General features: G+C 27.7%; 1 protein-coding gene across 1 annotated transcript; it reads right to left on the bottom strand.

Moving 5' to 3' along the window:
- Positions 1-593: 593 nt before the first annotated feature.
- LOC107453807 (myophilin) lies at positions 594-10,003 on the bottom strand. Its single transcript, XM_016070765.3, has 6 exons — positions 9,750-10,003; positions 6,505-6,659; positions 5,466-5,532; positions 4,417-4,521; positions 4,300-4,332; positions 594-1,474 (listed from the first exon to the last, which is right to left on the bottom strand). Exons 1-6 carry the CDS (start codon positions 9,798-9,800, stop codon positions 1,280-1,282), a joined length of 606 nt encoding a protein of 201 aa, XP_015926251.1. The 5' UTR covers positions 9,801-10,003; the 3' UTR covers positions 594-1,279.
- Positions 10,004-18,038: the final 8,035 nt, after the last annotated feature.

Raw genomic sequence — 18,038 nt, 5'->3', positions numbered from 1 at the left:
GTTGAACGTATTCCGTAGTTCAACTTCCTATTTTTAATGTAATGTAATCTGATTGAAGAACAAAAATAAGTCTGTATCAAAATAATTTTATTTGAAAACTTTTATATCTTCCCAATTTTTTTGTAAAATAAAAATAACACTGAAAGCTTTTAATTTTAAAAGTTTTTCTTTCAGAGCAAAAATATAATTGGAATCAAAACCATTTGTTCAGTTAATAAAAAATATTATATTCACACTTCAATTATCTATTATATGGTAAGTACACTTAAAGATTATTTGCAATCTGTTGAGAATAATAAAAGAACTGTAATTCATATACAATTATGGTTCAGGTTCTTTTTTTTATCCACAAGAAAGATGTTTAAAATTTTCTTTTAATTTCAGACTCGAGAATGTTCTTGTTCCTCTAAAATATTCTTTGGGAAATATTTTCTCCTCACATCTCTAATCATGTGTCGACCTTGTGTATGTAAATGAATGTATGTTTTCATTCATTAAGGAATCAGAAAATTTACTTTAAAACAAAGATCTTTAAATTATTACAACAGTGTTCAGTGGGCATGAATTTTTTTGAATGCTAAAAAAGCTACTAAGCAATTCACAAGAAATTTATTAATCAAAAATATTTGGCAACATTCATAATGTACTAATATTATTTTTACACATAGAAGTAAGTCAGTACGAAGGTTGATAAGAAAAATTTACTCTTTTTCACCAATTCAAAATTTTATTTCAAGATTTCTTTTTTTTTTTAGTTAACACTAAAAAAAATTAAAGCTATCGATATACTAATAAGCTCGAAAAACATTTTTGATTCTCAATTGCTTTATATATAAATGCTATAATATCACAATCTTGAAAATATCTTTTAATCATTCAAAAAAGCAGATCACATAAAATGGCAACATCACAAAATTTATACAAATTGTGTATCAAAATAAAAAATATATCCACGTTTCTGACATGTTTAAAATGTGCGAGAATAAAACTTGAGACATATTTAAAAATCAGTCGAAAGGCACAATTAAGCTTTTAGAGCTTACAGGAACTAAACATCAAATTCAATCACATAGTAAATTCATTCAAAATGAATTCTTGCATGCCACATGTCATGGAATTAAAATATATGAGTAATAACTTCAGGTTGCAACAAAATACATAAAAAAGCGAGTGAATATTCTCAAAATGACACAGTGAACAGAACAAAAATGTAAATGGGGACTATAGAATAATGCAATGCGATGTTAATTTACAAAATGCTCGTAAAAGTTTCTTCCACTCATTTACCATCAGGTAAAATCTGCCTTGGAGCACCATATGGAGTCATGCCTCTCTGTGAAGCTCCTTGATTGGTACCAGATTGCAATCCTATTATTGTCTTCCCTAATTCTAATTTCTCTTTTGAAAATGCTCTTTTGTTTTCATCAGCAACTTTAACTCCTATTGTTGGTCCATCATACTGTTTTTTCTTAGCCTGCAAGAAAATTGAGAATAAAATTCACTGGTATATTAATTTAAAAAATCAAATGAAAATTCCATCAAATTATATTATTTATAAAAGTATAATCAACAAAAACATGAACAAGATTATTATTGATCACACTGAATTTATAAAGGTATGTAAAGAATTAACAAACTAAGAAAACATTAATAAATTAGAGAATGGTCCCTATTCAATTATTAAAATTTGTAACTTGATTTGGTGTTTCTTAAAAAAGTCAAAAATAAATTATTATATGGTCCATCCCTACATTCATATTTAACAAATCTGATATTATTAAATTTTAGTTCAATTGTTTTACTTGTTGAATTAAACTTATTTTGCAATGATATTTTTTACAGCATTTGTTAAATGTTAAAATAGGGGAAGGTCCCTCACTTCATAATCTTTTTTAAATCTTTCCTTCAAATATTATTGTTTTTTTTTTTTTTCTTCATTAAATAATTCAAGAGCATTGAAAATTTTAAACGCAATAATACAACAGTAAAAGTAGTCAAAAGTAATAAGTAAAAAAATAATGTACAATAGAAAGATTTTAAGCAATTAGTGGATGATCACTTAAGTAGAAAATCCTACGATTTAAAATCTCAATTCTTATATTTATTAAATTAAATGAATAAAAGAGAGAAAGAAGTTTTGAGATGATGAAGTTCGGTGATTGTAGATTGCTTTGGATCCACATGAAAATACATAATTAGTGAATAATCCCCAAGTTATGTTCAAGGATTATGGTACAGATATATAAATTGAACTGAACGAGAGCATCAGTGTTTTGTCAGTGAGGAAGATAATGGCGCTTCACCAGTAGTGAAATTAACAAGAGAAATAAAATATTCTTTCCTATCAAAGAAAAAATTTTGGCAATGCCAAACCTGACCAAATACCAAACCTGAAATTGCGAATCTCTCACAAAATGCAGCAGAGCTGCAGAGTGCGAGATTCCTGCCAAACAAAATCAGCACAGTGTATGAACATGCGAACCCGCAACATAAAAAATGATTTCATCAAACATGTAAAATGACTGCCGCTTTCATAGCCTACGGACAGACAGCACACTGAGAGATTATGGCGAATGAATTGTAAAAACATTGAATGGAACAATGTGAAAACCATGCTATGTGACAAAAATAGACATAGTAAAAAAAAAATCTTATTATGGAAGATGGAAAATTTAAGAACTTTTTAAAAACATCCAACAAAAAAAGCACCTTTAAGGAATTTTGAAAAATGGAAATAAAAAATAAGCACTTTTTTAAAAACAATACACAGCACAACCTGATTACATATAAATAAAAAATTTAAAAGAAAACAGTTTAAATTTAGACATAATGTGTATACAAGTTAAAATAAAAATGAAGAAAAAAATGTTTCTTTAACACAAAATTAGACAAATTTTTAGATTGTTCATATACAGTAGAACTTTAATTTAAAGCCATCTATCTGTGTACAACGACTTCCCACTTTGAGCATTTTTTCCCCTTGGTCCCCATAAATTTTCAACAACAACAATGTATAAAAATCATAATATTTAGAGCATCCTCTAATATGAATTCCCTGAAGTAACGACATTCTGAGTCATCTTAAATTGGACTTTTAGTTGATAATTTTTATGCAATGTCAAACAGACACGGAAGATTCCTTAATGATTTCAGGACAGGTCAAATCTGATCCAGGAAAATTCTAAAATTATTCAGAACAGAATGCTGAGCCAAACATCGACTTTAAAAAAAATTTGCTGTGTCATAACAACCTTACGACTTGTGAATCAGAGGCATTTTCAATAGCTGAAATTATGGGGTCTAGTAGTGAAGAAGACAATCTTCACATCCGCCACCAATATTTAATGAAGCAGCAGTTATGGTGGAGGAATTGAAAAATAAAAAGAAATAGATACTGCAGAATTATTGAAAATTCAATTTGTACTTTAAGACAAAAAAAGGGTAACCAAGTAAAAATGTCAGGTTCTTTTTCGATTAAAATGAAAAAATTTTCTTCTTCATTAAGAAAAAAGAAGAGAATGTTTCCTGGCTCCTACCCCCCAAACATCACCGGTACCAGAGCAACCGTCCAGGAGGTGCACTCAACATTCAGTGCAACCGCAAGGATCAGATGGCGCTTACCAGCGGCCACCTTAAGTCTCTTTCTTTCGAGGGTAGTGTTAAAATTTTCCCAAACTGGCCCAGGCGCCACAACATGCAGGCTTCTCCCCAACATATCCTGGACTGGACAAGAGGGACATTCTAGAAAACCCATTTTTGGTGGCCAACTTCCTCCGCGTCACGAATTTCATGGACATTGTTTAGCCCTGCTAATTTTGGGGATTAGGAAGAAGACATTTTAGTTTCAGATTATATTTATGTACCAAGGGTCTGTCTAGGTTTTTCAGAGAGGTACCTATTTTGTGAAAATTTAGACATAATTTGTGAAAAATTAAAAATTATATTGAAAAATCAACACAAAAATATGGATTTATCGTTTCTTAAGGGATACAAAAATAAAATTTTAAGAAAAAGTAATTTGTGAAACTACCGTTTTTCCTAAAATTGAATTTGTGAAGGTACCGCTAAATGGTAGTAAATTCGGCCTGGACAGACCCCTGTGTACTGAACAAAATATAATTACATTTGTATGCATTTAAATTTTACTTTTTAGGGGAATTTTCACCTTCCCAATATAGAGATGCTGTTATTTATGATGTTTTTCTCTAGTCTCACCAGCATTGTTAAATTGAGGTTCTACTGTATATATAAATATATATATAGATAGATATATAAACTTAATAAAAAAGCTCAACATACTAATCCTCCTAAAGCAAAAAGGCAATTCACAACCTGTAATGAAAACACATAATGCAATGAGTAAAATTAATATCTTTCATTCAGTTTAACTTAAATTACAAAATTAAAGATACTCACAGTATATAAATTTTTTTTCTCATATAAATCATTTACTTGAAATAAATCGTGTCTTTTTAAACCATATGACTCACAACCTTTTAGGAACATCTCCAAATTTTCTCTCTGAAAATAAATGAGAATTATTTATTTTCAATTCAACAGTCTACCTATATATTAGATTCACAGTTTTGAAAACAAGTGGTAGTTCTTTTTCTTTAGTTATTTAATAAACACATAAAATAGGCAAAAATAAATCTGTCCACCTCTTAGTTAGAGTAAATATTGTAATGTGGTTTATTTTTATACACTGATTATAATACACACTGAGCTTAAGATAAAAAATTTAGCAATCTTTTCCTGGACAACTCTATTAACTACAACTGACTGAAATAAAAAAAGATTTACCGGTGAAAAAACTTCCTTCACAACTAAAAATAGAGAAATCTTTAATTTGCTTTATAACAGAAGTTTTTAAGAGTTGACACACAGGAAGTTTCATAACATAGTATAGTAGGTTGTTGACTAAGCTTTGTGAATTCTGTAAGCAGTTTCGCTGATGCGGCTATGAAAGTGAATTGTACTTTCATAGTTATTAAAGAGACAAACTTAAAAACTAAAAGGTAGCATATTAAAATATTTTCCTGATAATAATGGTTAACTAGAACTAATTTAAACAGTCAAATAAACAATGCAAATACTCATTTCTACCAATATCACATGTTCAGCAAACATTGCTTGTTAACCTTTGTTGCTTCAAAGTACTTAATTAACAAACAGCAAAACCTGAAGAACCGAGCGAGCACTCACCATTAGCAGGTCCTCAATTAATCTTCATAGGAAAATCAGGAGAAATTAAGAAAAGTGATTGCTAGCATCTTAAAGCTGACAAGTGACAACTTGCAAAAGAAATTTATAACAGAAAAGTGACAAATCTTAAAAAAGGTGACTAAATGTGGCAACTGCGTAAAAAAGGTAAGAAATTTGACTCATTCCTCTCCCTGAACTATATATATATATAGATAAAACAATCATATATAAGGATAAAAAAAAAAGAACATGACACTTACTTCCTTAAAAGGAGTTTTCATTGTGTTTATTTTGCTAACTGCTCCAGGGCAAAGCTTATTGATCAATCTGAAAAGTTAAAAATAATTATTAATATTATTGGTAGTAGAACATCTGCTCCTGCACCACACAGCATAAGGTCAGGAAAACTGAGATGGGCACAGTTAGCCCTCTATGGGCTGTCGTGTCACCGAGTTTAGTTTAACAATTGAATATAAATTTTATTATATTAATAAAAATTAAAAATAATAAAAAGTAAAATTATTAAGCTTATCAAACCAGATTCTGAGACATTGGAAACAAAATGATATTTTTACACAGAAAAAAATATAACTACAACATAATATCTAAAAAATATTTTATTAGCATCTCATATTCGACATCTCAGATATATATAATGAAACCCCCAGGAAAGACCACCTCTATTTACGACCACAAAAAGGCACAGAATTTTTCCAACAATTTTGCGTTAAAAAGAACTTTTAGGAAAGACCATGAAACCTCTCCCAATGACCAGGCAAACATCTGCACCAAATGCGGAAAAGGTCAAATAATGAATGTTACGTAGTATAAAGAAATTTTTGGTGACCAAAACCATAAATGGATGCAGAAAAATTTAAACATATTTATGGCAAAAAAAAAAATTATAAAAATATATTTTAAAAATAGGGTTGTCATAAGGTTTAAATTATTCTTATATCATCCACATAGCATTAAAAATCATTAAATTAAGAAAAATATCAAGAATATTCTCATACTATCAACACTTCAAATTTGTATACAGTTAAATTTGTATATTTAAATACAAATTTGCAGACTAAAATACAGATAGAGTTAATTAATATATGTAAGAATAAGTTCAGTCATTGAAATTCTGAGAATATCATTCCAAAGAATTTGTTCCATAGTCTGGAAGGTATGCCAAAATTGTATCCAGGAACTTTTCTAGATTTTACATATAAAAGCTAACTTGAGGAAAAATAAGAATGATAGTTAGATTATGAAATTTTTGCTTTTAGGATACAAATAGAACTTTCTTACGTGCACAATGCTGTACCGTCTTTTAATACATTGGCAAAATCTAATTGATTTTTTACAAATCCTTCATCATTTGGTGGATCCAAATTTAATTTGGTTACATCCTTTATCCAATCTAATGCAATGAGAGCTTGATTTAAGTCAAATTTTGCTTGAGCCTAAAATAAGTAACTACAGTCAATTAACGAACATATAAAATAAATAATAATCAGTTAACAATACTGCAAAAAGAATTTTGCAGTAATGTTAATGTTGAAAATGAAAAAATATTTACTTATGTTAACAAAGATAAAGATGCTTAATTTGAATCAAATTCACTTTCTGTATAGGTATAGATTTATGATATGCCACCAAATAGACAAAAACTAGGTTTGACTGGTTTACACTAAACATTTTTTTTTTTTTAATGCAGCCTCATTTTCTTTTCTTTAAATAATCTTTCTAAAAATTACATTCAGTATTTTCTATTTACATAAATAGCTTTATTTGGAACAGAATCAAATGAAAAATATATTAAATTTTTTCAAAAAAAAGTTTCTAAGTTTATGTTTAAATACTAATTGGAATCTGTATTTCTTTAAATAAACATAATATATAATTTTTAAATATATAGATATAACTTTCCAACAAAAATATCCATAAAAAATAAATTAATGTGAGCAAAATATTCTAAAAATGCTTAAAATAAAATACAACCTAACCAAATTCATTTTCGGATTATTTTTTAAAATTATTTAATGTAAATGGTTATATCCTTTATTTGAAATGAAATTATTGAATAAATGAAATAAAAAGCTAGAGAAACCTTTTTTAATTAATCTTTTAAGATACATTATTCTTGTTACAATAAAAAACAAAAATGGAAACAAAGTTCTTGTCTAAGTTCTATACGTTTCTTTTTGATTTATAATTAGAACTTTTTCTGTTATCAGAGTAAACTAATTTTTATGTCATGTATTGTGATTTTACTTGCATTTTTGTAACATTTTCAAATTACATATTTTGTATTATTAAAAGAAGCAATTCTGACAAAGAATATGCAGAATTTATTTACGTTTTCATTGCATATTTTGTTTTATTTAATGCTGCATTATGCTAATAAGCAAATTATTTAATGTAATTATTGATTAAATGAAATAAAAAGTTAGAGACACCTTTTTTAATTAATCTTTTAAGATACTTAATGCTTGCTACAATGAAAAACAAAAATGGAAACAAAGTTCTTGTCTAAATTCTACACTTTACTTTTTGATTTTATAATTAGAATTTTTTCTGTTATCAGTGTAAACTAATTTGTATGTAATGCATTATGATTTTACTTGCATTTTTGGAATATATTCAAATTACATTTTTTATATTATTAAAAGAAGCAATTCTAACAAAGAATATGCAGAATTTATTTACAATGTTTTCATTGCATGTTTCATTTTATTTAATGCTGCATTATGTTAATAAGCAAATTAAGAACCTGTGGGCTTATTAGAAAAAAAAAAAAAAAAAAACAGGAAATTTTTTTTTATGCAGTGTACATGTACCAGACTATTTTTTATAAAGGACAAACAGCAAACTAAACAATTACCTACCAGTAAAATTTGTTCTACTTAAGTAAATAAAAGCGAAATTAAACACAGAGCTATAAGCGATAAGCAGAGAGCTCGCCGCACTTAACTATACTCAATACTAAAAGCGAAATTTGCTATAAAAAAATAATAAAATATACTAATTTTAATTCTTGAGTTACTTTATACATTTAAAAAAAAGTTTTAACAATTTTTCTAGTAGAATTCTATTAATAAAGCACTGAGCAACTCATAACAGTTTAAAATTAATGCTTGGGAAATTTTAATTGTAGGTGCTGTTCATTAAAAAAATAATTATCTATTAATTAATATTCCCTCATACCAATATTTATCTGAAATAGAATTCATGACTTCTTTATCAAATAATTTATAGTGTTGTTTCCAGAATAATAATTTTGAAATGAAAACACACTGAACGTCTTAGCTTTTGTGTTCAAAAGTAATTTTCTAGATGAACTACTAATAAGAATTAAAAAGATATTAGATCAAAAATCCAAATATTTGTTTACTCAAACTGATTATTTTAAGAACTGCATTACTAAAATAGGATACAATTAATCTATAAAATAAGTCATTAAAGAATATTAAATTTACACAAATAATGATTATAATAAATAATTAAATAAAAGGTAAATAATACCATTAATTATTATAATCATTTAATAATAAATAATGGTACTTATTTAATTAAGCAATATAAGAAAAAGTTTTCAGAAACTTTTTGTAGTAATATTGATTACTTCAAAAAGGGAAAACTGCAATCTAGTAATAATAAAAGAAATAATGCCATTTAAAACATAGCAACAAGGAACTACTTGTATTGGTAAACAAGAAGCAGATTAATATTAATTGCAACTACATTATCAAATTCTAAAAAATCAGCATAGTTTTAAGACTGATTGGAATAATTACTATTAGTCTATTCTAAAACAGGGACCTCACATTTTATAACATTTTTCAATTTGTAAACATACATTGAAACAACAGATAATTAAAACATTCAATTTAATTTAAACCTGATTAACTGCTAAAAACTTATTCAAAAGAATAATAAAATGCACGTTTAATTTGATTCAAAAATATAGAAACTGATTAATATTTTCACACAACTTATCTTCCCAACTATTTAATAAATACTAAATATTTTTAAAAAAACAAAAGATCAAAAATTTAAAAAAAACTACTTGAAATACTACTTTTATTCATAATCGTATTATCTTATACGCTAAACTTTTACCATAATCTTACACTTCTTATTAATACTTAAAATTTTTATTTTAAATGTTAACTAATTAATTTTAAGTTTAAAACACTAATCACAAGTTAGAAAGACCTAAAACAAAAATAAGTAAACATAAAATACTGGATTGGTAAAATAACAAATATTAAAAAAATTTTAACTATCGTATATTAAGGTTTATTTCGCAATCAAAACATTTTAAAAACTAAAGATAAAAGAGTAAAAGTTTTTTACAAAACAAACTGTCTTGTGAATAAATATATATTTCAACATAAAAAACCTAATGCAATGAGTTGCATTTAAAATTGCTAAATACTAGGTAAAACGTGATGAGATCTCAAATAAGTGTAAATGTTATAAAATAAGCTAGCCGACAACCACCTGTTAATACATGCTGCGAAGCACAATTTTTTTACTTTAAAATATACCTTAAGCATGCAGTCTCTACTTAATCCATATGCCGGTCCTTGATACGCCATAACTCATCAGAATTTCTACGATTTTATATTAATTACTAAAACTGGAAAAATAAATAAATAATCTAATTAAATCTACGGATTAAAACACACAACGAGACAAACACACTCGCACTTCGCAGTCAGCGCCGAAATATTCCCAGCATTCCCTCTTCCAACTGCGGGAGTGGCATGAATTCGAAAATAAAAGCAGAGGGCGATACTGTGCTAATGAAATGAAAAAGAAGAAAAAAAACGAGAAATATTCTTCCGCGTTTGAATGTTTTTTGCTCATTTGATTTAAGAAATAATTTTAATATTTTTTAGATAAAAAATTTTTAGCAATTATTTTTACTTATTTCTTTAAGAAAAAAACTTTACTTGTAGTTATTTTTCGATCATACTTTTTAAATTTCAAGGAATATTTTTTATCGTTTGCTTTTTTTAATTTTTTATACATTTATCCATTGAATATTAAACATTTTTGCAAAATTTTCTGCAATTAAATTAGTTTAAAAAACAGTCAATTTGATTCGAAAGGTGTGCTTGTGAACATTCGAAACAATAGTTTCAATAAGAAAAAAATGGAACATGATGTTGTTTTTAAAATCTAAGACCCGTAAAGAGATTATTACTATATACACCACGCATGTCTCCACAATTAAATTAAAATTAAAGCAAAATGTAAGCGATACAAAAAAATAAAATTCAAAAGTCGCAATATATGATATGATGATTTGCATTTTTTTGTTAATCTAATTTTAGTTAAGATAAATTTTCAATTCATAAATTTTGAGACTCAGGAAGCTAAATTGATTATAATTAAACTAAAAATGATTTATTCTCTTGAACTCGTTTTTTTTTTTCTTTTTCAAATATCAATTTGAGAGCCTTAATAAGCATACTTTACTTACTTTTTTGACAATTATAGATGTACCAATCTCCATAATTGTTTTTCATTCATCTTCTTTATTTATTTTTTTTATTCAATGTTTTCTGAAAATAACAAAGAACAAAATATATAATTATTTTAGTTTTATGTAAGAGCATTTGTCAATACGTGAATCGCAATGAAATTGAAAAATAAATACCTGATTACTTGAATTTGAAAAATAATCACCGATACTTAAAAAAAAATTAATCTAAGGAGTACAGATTGTGCAATTTAATAAAGAGAAATAAATGAGTAGTAATTTTGCTTGTTCAAGAGAATTTTAGCAATTCAAGTAGGAAAGCGTCTTTATTGATCTTATATCGAGTTTTTTTTTTTTTTTTTTTCACTAATTTCACTACTAATGTTAAGATGTCTCGCAACATAGAAATAATAAAACCTTAATAATTAAAATAAAAATGAGAATATAAATGTGTGAAAATATAAATGTGTTCAAACACACATTTATATTTTCATTTTTATTTTAATTATTAAGATTTTATTTACGTCTTATTTCTATTTCATAAAAACAAATTTGATTTCAGCTGCGTTGTGAGCTTTTCCAATTTGACTTAATGATTTAATGTTTCAATGTGTTTATTTACCTCCTATGTATCAATATTGACTAAGTAAATTGAATTGATTTTATGATTCGATGTCTCGCAACATGTAATCTCTCGTTTTTACCTTTTTTATTGTCATCAATTCAAGCGGGTGCTTATATAATGAAGATCCAGGGAGAGAAAAATAAATTTCTATACATCAATGGATAAATATTCAATTTTTAAAACGAGGTAACGAAAAAGTTTCCGAAAAGAGCACCAAAAATTGTAAAAACTTTCGAAAAAAATTTAGAATTTTGAAGAAAATAAATTCAGACAAATTCATTTAAAAATGACTCTTACAGCATGTCAAATTTCAACTCCGTAGTTGCATTTCAGCGGGTTCAGTAGTTGCATTGCATTTCAAATTCTTACATAAACGCCACGATTTACAAACGCATGATATTGTTATAGGTTGGCTCATATCTTAAATTGAAAAGTGACCTAGGTAACCAAGAATGACGATATAAACTTTAAAAAATATAGATTAATATTTTTAAAAAATGCTAGACCACATGCATGGCAGCAAAAAATAACGTTTCTGTAAATAAAAAATATTTTAAAAACAATTATTTTGTTTACAATAACTATGCATAGTACAAGCTTCACAATGTTACATGAATATTACAATGTTATCACTGTTACATTGATTTTTTAATTAATATTGTGTTTGGTGCATTTGTAAACGTTCAATTGTAACACATGAAACTTAAAAAAAAAAGAAAAAGAAAAAGAAAAAAGAAAAAAAAAACACTATTTATATTGAAGCAGTTACCCTTTATCTCTCTTATTTTTTAAAAAAGTTAACGCCATATGTTATGAAAAATAAATTGGGACTACAAATTTTTTAATTTGGTTTATTTATTGAAATAGCAAAGAGGTTGAAAACGAATCTATTTGGGAATGTAATTTTATTTTTTTAATATAAAAACCGTCGTCGAACTGTCGACTCATTTTTGGGTTTACGACAAGTAATGTTCAACTCCGTAGCCTTTGCTTTTGAACCCAATCCAGAAGACAAGAGAGGTCCTGGATCAAATATTGGGAGAAATTTTGTCTTCGTGGAGGACTTTTTGATACAACTGACCCGCATTTGCGTTACTTGGAGAGGAAGACCACGAGAGCCTAAAACGGTTAGCTTGGCGGCAAGCTGACTCTAACTCATGATCCTTCTATCACTGAGGATGTTTTACGTCAGCACTGTGGTCGCTGTCGCTGCGAGCCGGGTGCGGAATTCGTATCGTCAGGGATTCGAACCCGGTTCACCTGTTTGAAAGGCGAAACGCTTTATCCCATGAGCAACCACGGATCTGGGAGAGTGATTTTTAGTTTTGTATTATTTAAAATCTTCAAAACATTTTTCAAAAAATGGTCCAAAATTTAATTTAAAAATAAAGAAAAATAAAAGCCGCTGACCTCCAGTTTAGGTTATTTCCTTCTCACTTTTACTTTGCTCTATAAAACAGAACAAAACAAAAAATAAAAAGCGATCACATTAATCAATCGAAACCGGAATTAAAGTAATTCATTTTCCCTCGGGATATTTGCTAGACTTTTTATGACTTTATATTTTTAATATAGCACCTATTGACAGTTGTGATTTCTAAAGACGTTTTTATTTCCTTTTTTGACAAAAGAATAATAAATTTCTATTTGGTTGTTTTTAATTTCTTTAGTTTTGTCGTCTTCATGTTATTTATGTAAAAATGTAAAGTTTCTTCGTGACAATTATTAACTTTTCGTACTTAAAAGTCTGCACAGTGGGAGTACGGGGACATTACGCATCATGAAACATTTATTGCGGATAAAAAAGCAGAAACAAAAAGTCTAGTCAAAACATAATATAAATTCTTATAAAAGCAACACGTTGCGATTTATTGGGATCATTCACGTTAATCCCAATAAATCGCTAAATGATGCTTTTGGGACAAGGCAGAACTTAGTGGTCAAGGCCGAGCCACTTTGCCCACAAAGCTGATCGAGGTTTGCAAGCACGACAATTATAAATAATTTATTCCTTATCCATTTCCTTGGAGCAGGCGATAAAATCGCTAATGAAAAAACAGTAGTTTCAACTATTTTCAAAAAATATTTAATCCTAATTTTTATTTGATTAAATAAAAAATGAAAGCATAGATAAATAAATAAAATACTAGCTGTATCTATTTACATCGGCGAAATGAGTAAATACCAAATATATTTCTGTAATTTCATCATAACTCTAGAACTAACTGCTCGAATCAAAACATTTCGTACACGTTAATTAAATATATTTAGCAAAAGAAAATTAAAATTAAAAATAAAAATTGTTTATTTTTTATTAAGTATTTATTTTTTATTAAAAGGCGGTGAAGAGTAAAAAACAGATTTTTTTTTTAAATAAGGAAATCCATTATATAGATCCTGAGAAACTGAAATTTTAAAAAAAAGTAAAGTCGCTTTTATACAACGTTTTAAGTCACAACGTTTCAACGTTTTTAAATATGTTCTAAAAAGTAGAATAATATATTCTAACATATTACACTAAAAAGTAGTTCAAAAACGTAAGAATAACTACTATTAAATATGTATGCGATGATAGTTGACTATAAGTTTAAATATGACTATGATAATTTTGTTTTTATAAGTAAGACAAGAACAATTAGGCATGGAAAAGAATTGGTTTACAATAAATTCTATTATTATGTAAAAAATCTATTTTAAAACACGAAAATGGTTTGTGCTTTTAAAATCTATGTATATTATCCATAGTTGTATCCACAGTTCATACAATAATGTTTTTGAATTATAAACTGAACAACATTATTGATAACTGATTTTTAAAAATCAGAGTAATGTTTCAAATATATAATTTTTTGTTTACGTTAAAAGAATTTTTTGTTATGTTTTAATAAAAATTGAAAATAATTTAATTAAATATAATTTAATTAAATAAATTAATTTTCGAAATTGATCGGATAGTAATAGAAATTACTCTTATGATAATCGTATACACATTATGATAGTTTTTACGAAAAAAATAAAATACTGAAATTAGCACTTTTTCAGGCTTCGAGATAAAGAAAATATTTCGTACGCAAATATCATAATTCGAACCAATCTTATGAAATAGGATAGCTCAGATAAGTTCCAAGAGAATGAATGAATAAAAAAAAATAATAATAAATGAAAAAAATAATAAATAAATAAATGTTTCGAAAAACGTGACTAACTTCTACCCTTAACCCTGCTCTAGAATAAATAATTGTACTCCACCATGTCAACTGCGAACGCAAACAATTTTTTTCTTTTTTCTTCTTGATTGACGTGAGCTTTCTTTCCTGTCATAAGTGTGTCAGAAATTATCGTTTGATTTATTTAATGTTGGAATCCAATTAACTAAAATGGAAATGCTTAGTCGTTTATTTCTCAAACTTCTACATTTAATCTTTTAACGTTTAATATTCTGAATTTGTCTCATTATTGAATTTAATGATGTCTATACCTCTTAGCATTTTTTAAGCTATTCAATGTAAACTTTTTTTTTTAAATTCCTAGAATAATCACAGGCATACTTGAGTTTCAGTTTAAGCACGTTTGAGTATTTATTATATTATTGCTATTTAAGAAGAAACACTTTTATAGGAATTATCATGGACATGCGTAAGGAAATATTTTTCTCTGAATCATAGGCATCGCAGGGGCCCAATTTTTGAAGGGGGGGGTCAAATTAAATTAAACAAACTCATAGTTCTCTAAGTTTCAAATCTAAAGAAAATAAATTATAATAATAAACATGCTTAATACCTGTAGAAGATTAATAAATTTTATATCTTTCTTCTTTTTAACTTTAAGGAATTTAAATCAGATGACAATTTTGAATAAATTGGTGTGCTCCGCTTGCCACCTGTAGCAATAAGTAAAAAATAATTCATATTCTCTTGCATATAAATCTATTCCAAGATCTTGTTTTCTTTTCTTTTTTTTTCTTTTATAATGACCTCCATAAACAAAAGATAACATCAGCTCATTAGCGATCGTTCATCGTTAATCCGTTAACATCTTTTCTTCGTCAACTAAAAAAGAAATAAATTATCTTATGCTGAAAAGATTGCAATAATTGCAGAACTGCTGGGGGAGGGGGAATCAAGTTTATATTTATTTGATGGAAAAGGAATATATATATTTCTTAATTAATTCTGATAAGTAATCTATTAATATTTTTTTATTGTTGGAAAATCACAATTATTTTTCTGTATTAAAAGTAAGTTATAATTCAATGTTTTGCAGCTTATAAATTTCACTTTAATTAATGAGGCTTCTTCTTTAACTCTTAACTCTAGCGACAATATTCAATATTATTTCATTTTATAACAGTCGTTGAGCAGCCGACCCAATGTTTGGATTTACGATCTGCTAATGTTGAACTCCATAGCCTTGTAATTTTGAATCCAATCCAGAAAACAAGGAAACTCCTGAATCAAGTATTAGGAAAAATTTTGCCTTCATGGAGGTTTTTTGATGGAACTAGCATGCATTTGCTTTACATGGAGAGGAAAACCACGAAATCCTCCCATAGTTAGCCTGACGGCAAGGGGACTCTTACCCATGATCCATTTATCACTGAGGATATTATACGTCAACACTGTGGTCGTGTGAGCTAAATGATGGGATTCGAACATGGGTCATCTAGTTGGGAGACCTTCGCTCTATCCCTTGAGCCTTCATGGCTCTTATAAAGTTATTGAAATCAATTATTGAAAATTAAATAAAAATATTACAATTTTATCAATCATTGAAGAGTTTATTGATTGAGAATTATCAATTGGTCGCAAAAGTTCGTAGGTAAATTAAATTCATATAATATACAACAAATTTTCATTAAAAAAAGCATTTATTCATCAACAACGTATTTCCTTGATTTTCTTTTACTGTTTATCAACGCCATACTTATGCTTTGAACTAGCTGTCTGCGGCCACCAGCTGGCTCGCCTACACGAACTCAACGCTTCGCGATTCCAAATCGTCTATTACCTGCACAGAAACATCGCTTCGCGTCTCTACACTTGTTCCTGCTACCAACGGCAGCATTGCTATACATCCTCGTCATTAGCATTTTAAGCCCAAAATAAAGGGCTGGAAACCGTCTTCAAACTCGCCCGCGATGGTTAGTTGCTTTTCCCAAGCAACTCATTGCTTCCCGGTTTCACATAATCGTCCACCTACATGAATTCACCACCTCGCGATTTAGCTGCACAAAAGCCGGATTCGGCTATGCTGCGCCAAACAAACTTATCGAGATAAAGTTTGTTTTCATTTTAGCTTTCCTATTTATCTTATAAGAAACATATGGTCTAAATTTGAGACTTCTACCTTGATAAAAACTCGTTATTTAGAATCAACTAGAATAAATTCGTCATTTCCAATTATAGAATTTGTGATAAGTGAGTGAGGGCTTTGTCTTTTAAGTATAGAAACGTTACGTGCTGAAAATTCTTTATACAATCGTTTCCCTGCAGAAAATATCCAGATGACATAAAGTTGAAACTTCAAATGGTTAACATAAAAAAGTAACGAAATACAAAATTAACTTACTCAGATTTATTACACTCATACTAATCCGTAAATATATTATAATGTTCACTTGCTTTTTCTTGATCATATATTTCAATTTTTCTTTGGTATATTCAATATTCTATGACCATAAGGGCTTGCCTTCTTTCATTAAAGAATTAGGCTTGCACATTATGAGGGGCATGATTAATGCATTTCAATGTGCATGCTTAATTTGTAATTAATGCTAAAAAATTTCAATATTTTGATCTACCAATAAATGAATGCAAATGTTTTCAACCTCTGAGTTAATATTTTTTTTCCTGAAGAACTACAGCTAATTTTTTATGGTTATTTTCCTACTAGATGCAATATATCTTTTTTCAATCATCTTGAATGCATAATCCTTTTCGTGGAAATATATGATGTTATGAGATCTAACTTAGTTGAAGAAAGAACTCACTGATTAATCCTGTGATAGTTCTCGTAAAACTGTTTCTGAAGAACTGTTTTTCAGTGACTTCTACTTCTGCTTAGCCTTTCAAATAAAAACACTTTATCACCAAAAAGGAAAAAATAATAATAATAAAAAACAATTTAATAAACATTATTACTCTTTAGACAGTATTTATCTATCAGAGAATAAATTACCCATAATATTATCTGAAAGGCAAATGTAGAGTTTGATCTGTCAGAAATTAAGCTAAACTGAGAATTTCTTTGTTCCACCAGACACAAGTATTCCATGAAGATATAAAGAGTTTCTTCGGATTTAACGGATACTTAACAGAGAATCAGTAGGTAGTTTAATTAAGATTCTTTTCCTTCCATTTTTTTATTATTATAAATTTTTATATTAAGTCAGTGTACGACTTTTCATACAATAGCTCGTTCAGTGGTTCGTATTGGCTCGTATAATTCGTAGTATTGTACAATATGTTTTCGTTACTTTTTACGATCTAGTGCGCATCATGGGAAGAAAATATTCTATCAAAATCAGATCTACCTGTCATATTGCTTCTTACCTCTTACTACCGATTATACCAGGGGTTTGCAACTTACATGAGGCTGGGGCCATAATTAAAAACACAAATCAAATGGCGGGCAGCTACTTTGTTAAAATTTTATGTAGGACTCTTTTATGTTTGAAGGAATATTAAATATTACTGTCAGATTTTTACCAAGTTGTACAAAACA

The sequence above is a fragment of the Parasteatoda tepidariorum genome, chromosome 7 (genome assembly GCF_982258835.1).
Source record: "Parasteatoda tepidariorum strain Cologne lab strain chromosome 7, Ptep-v5.0, whole genome shotgun sequence".
NCBI lineage: Eukaryota > Metazoa > Arthropoda > Arachnida > Araneae > Theridiidae > Parasteatoda > Parasteatoda tepidariorum.
This window is presented reverse-complemented; position numbering and strand designations above follow the sequence as displayed.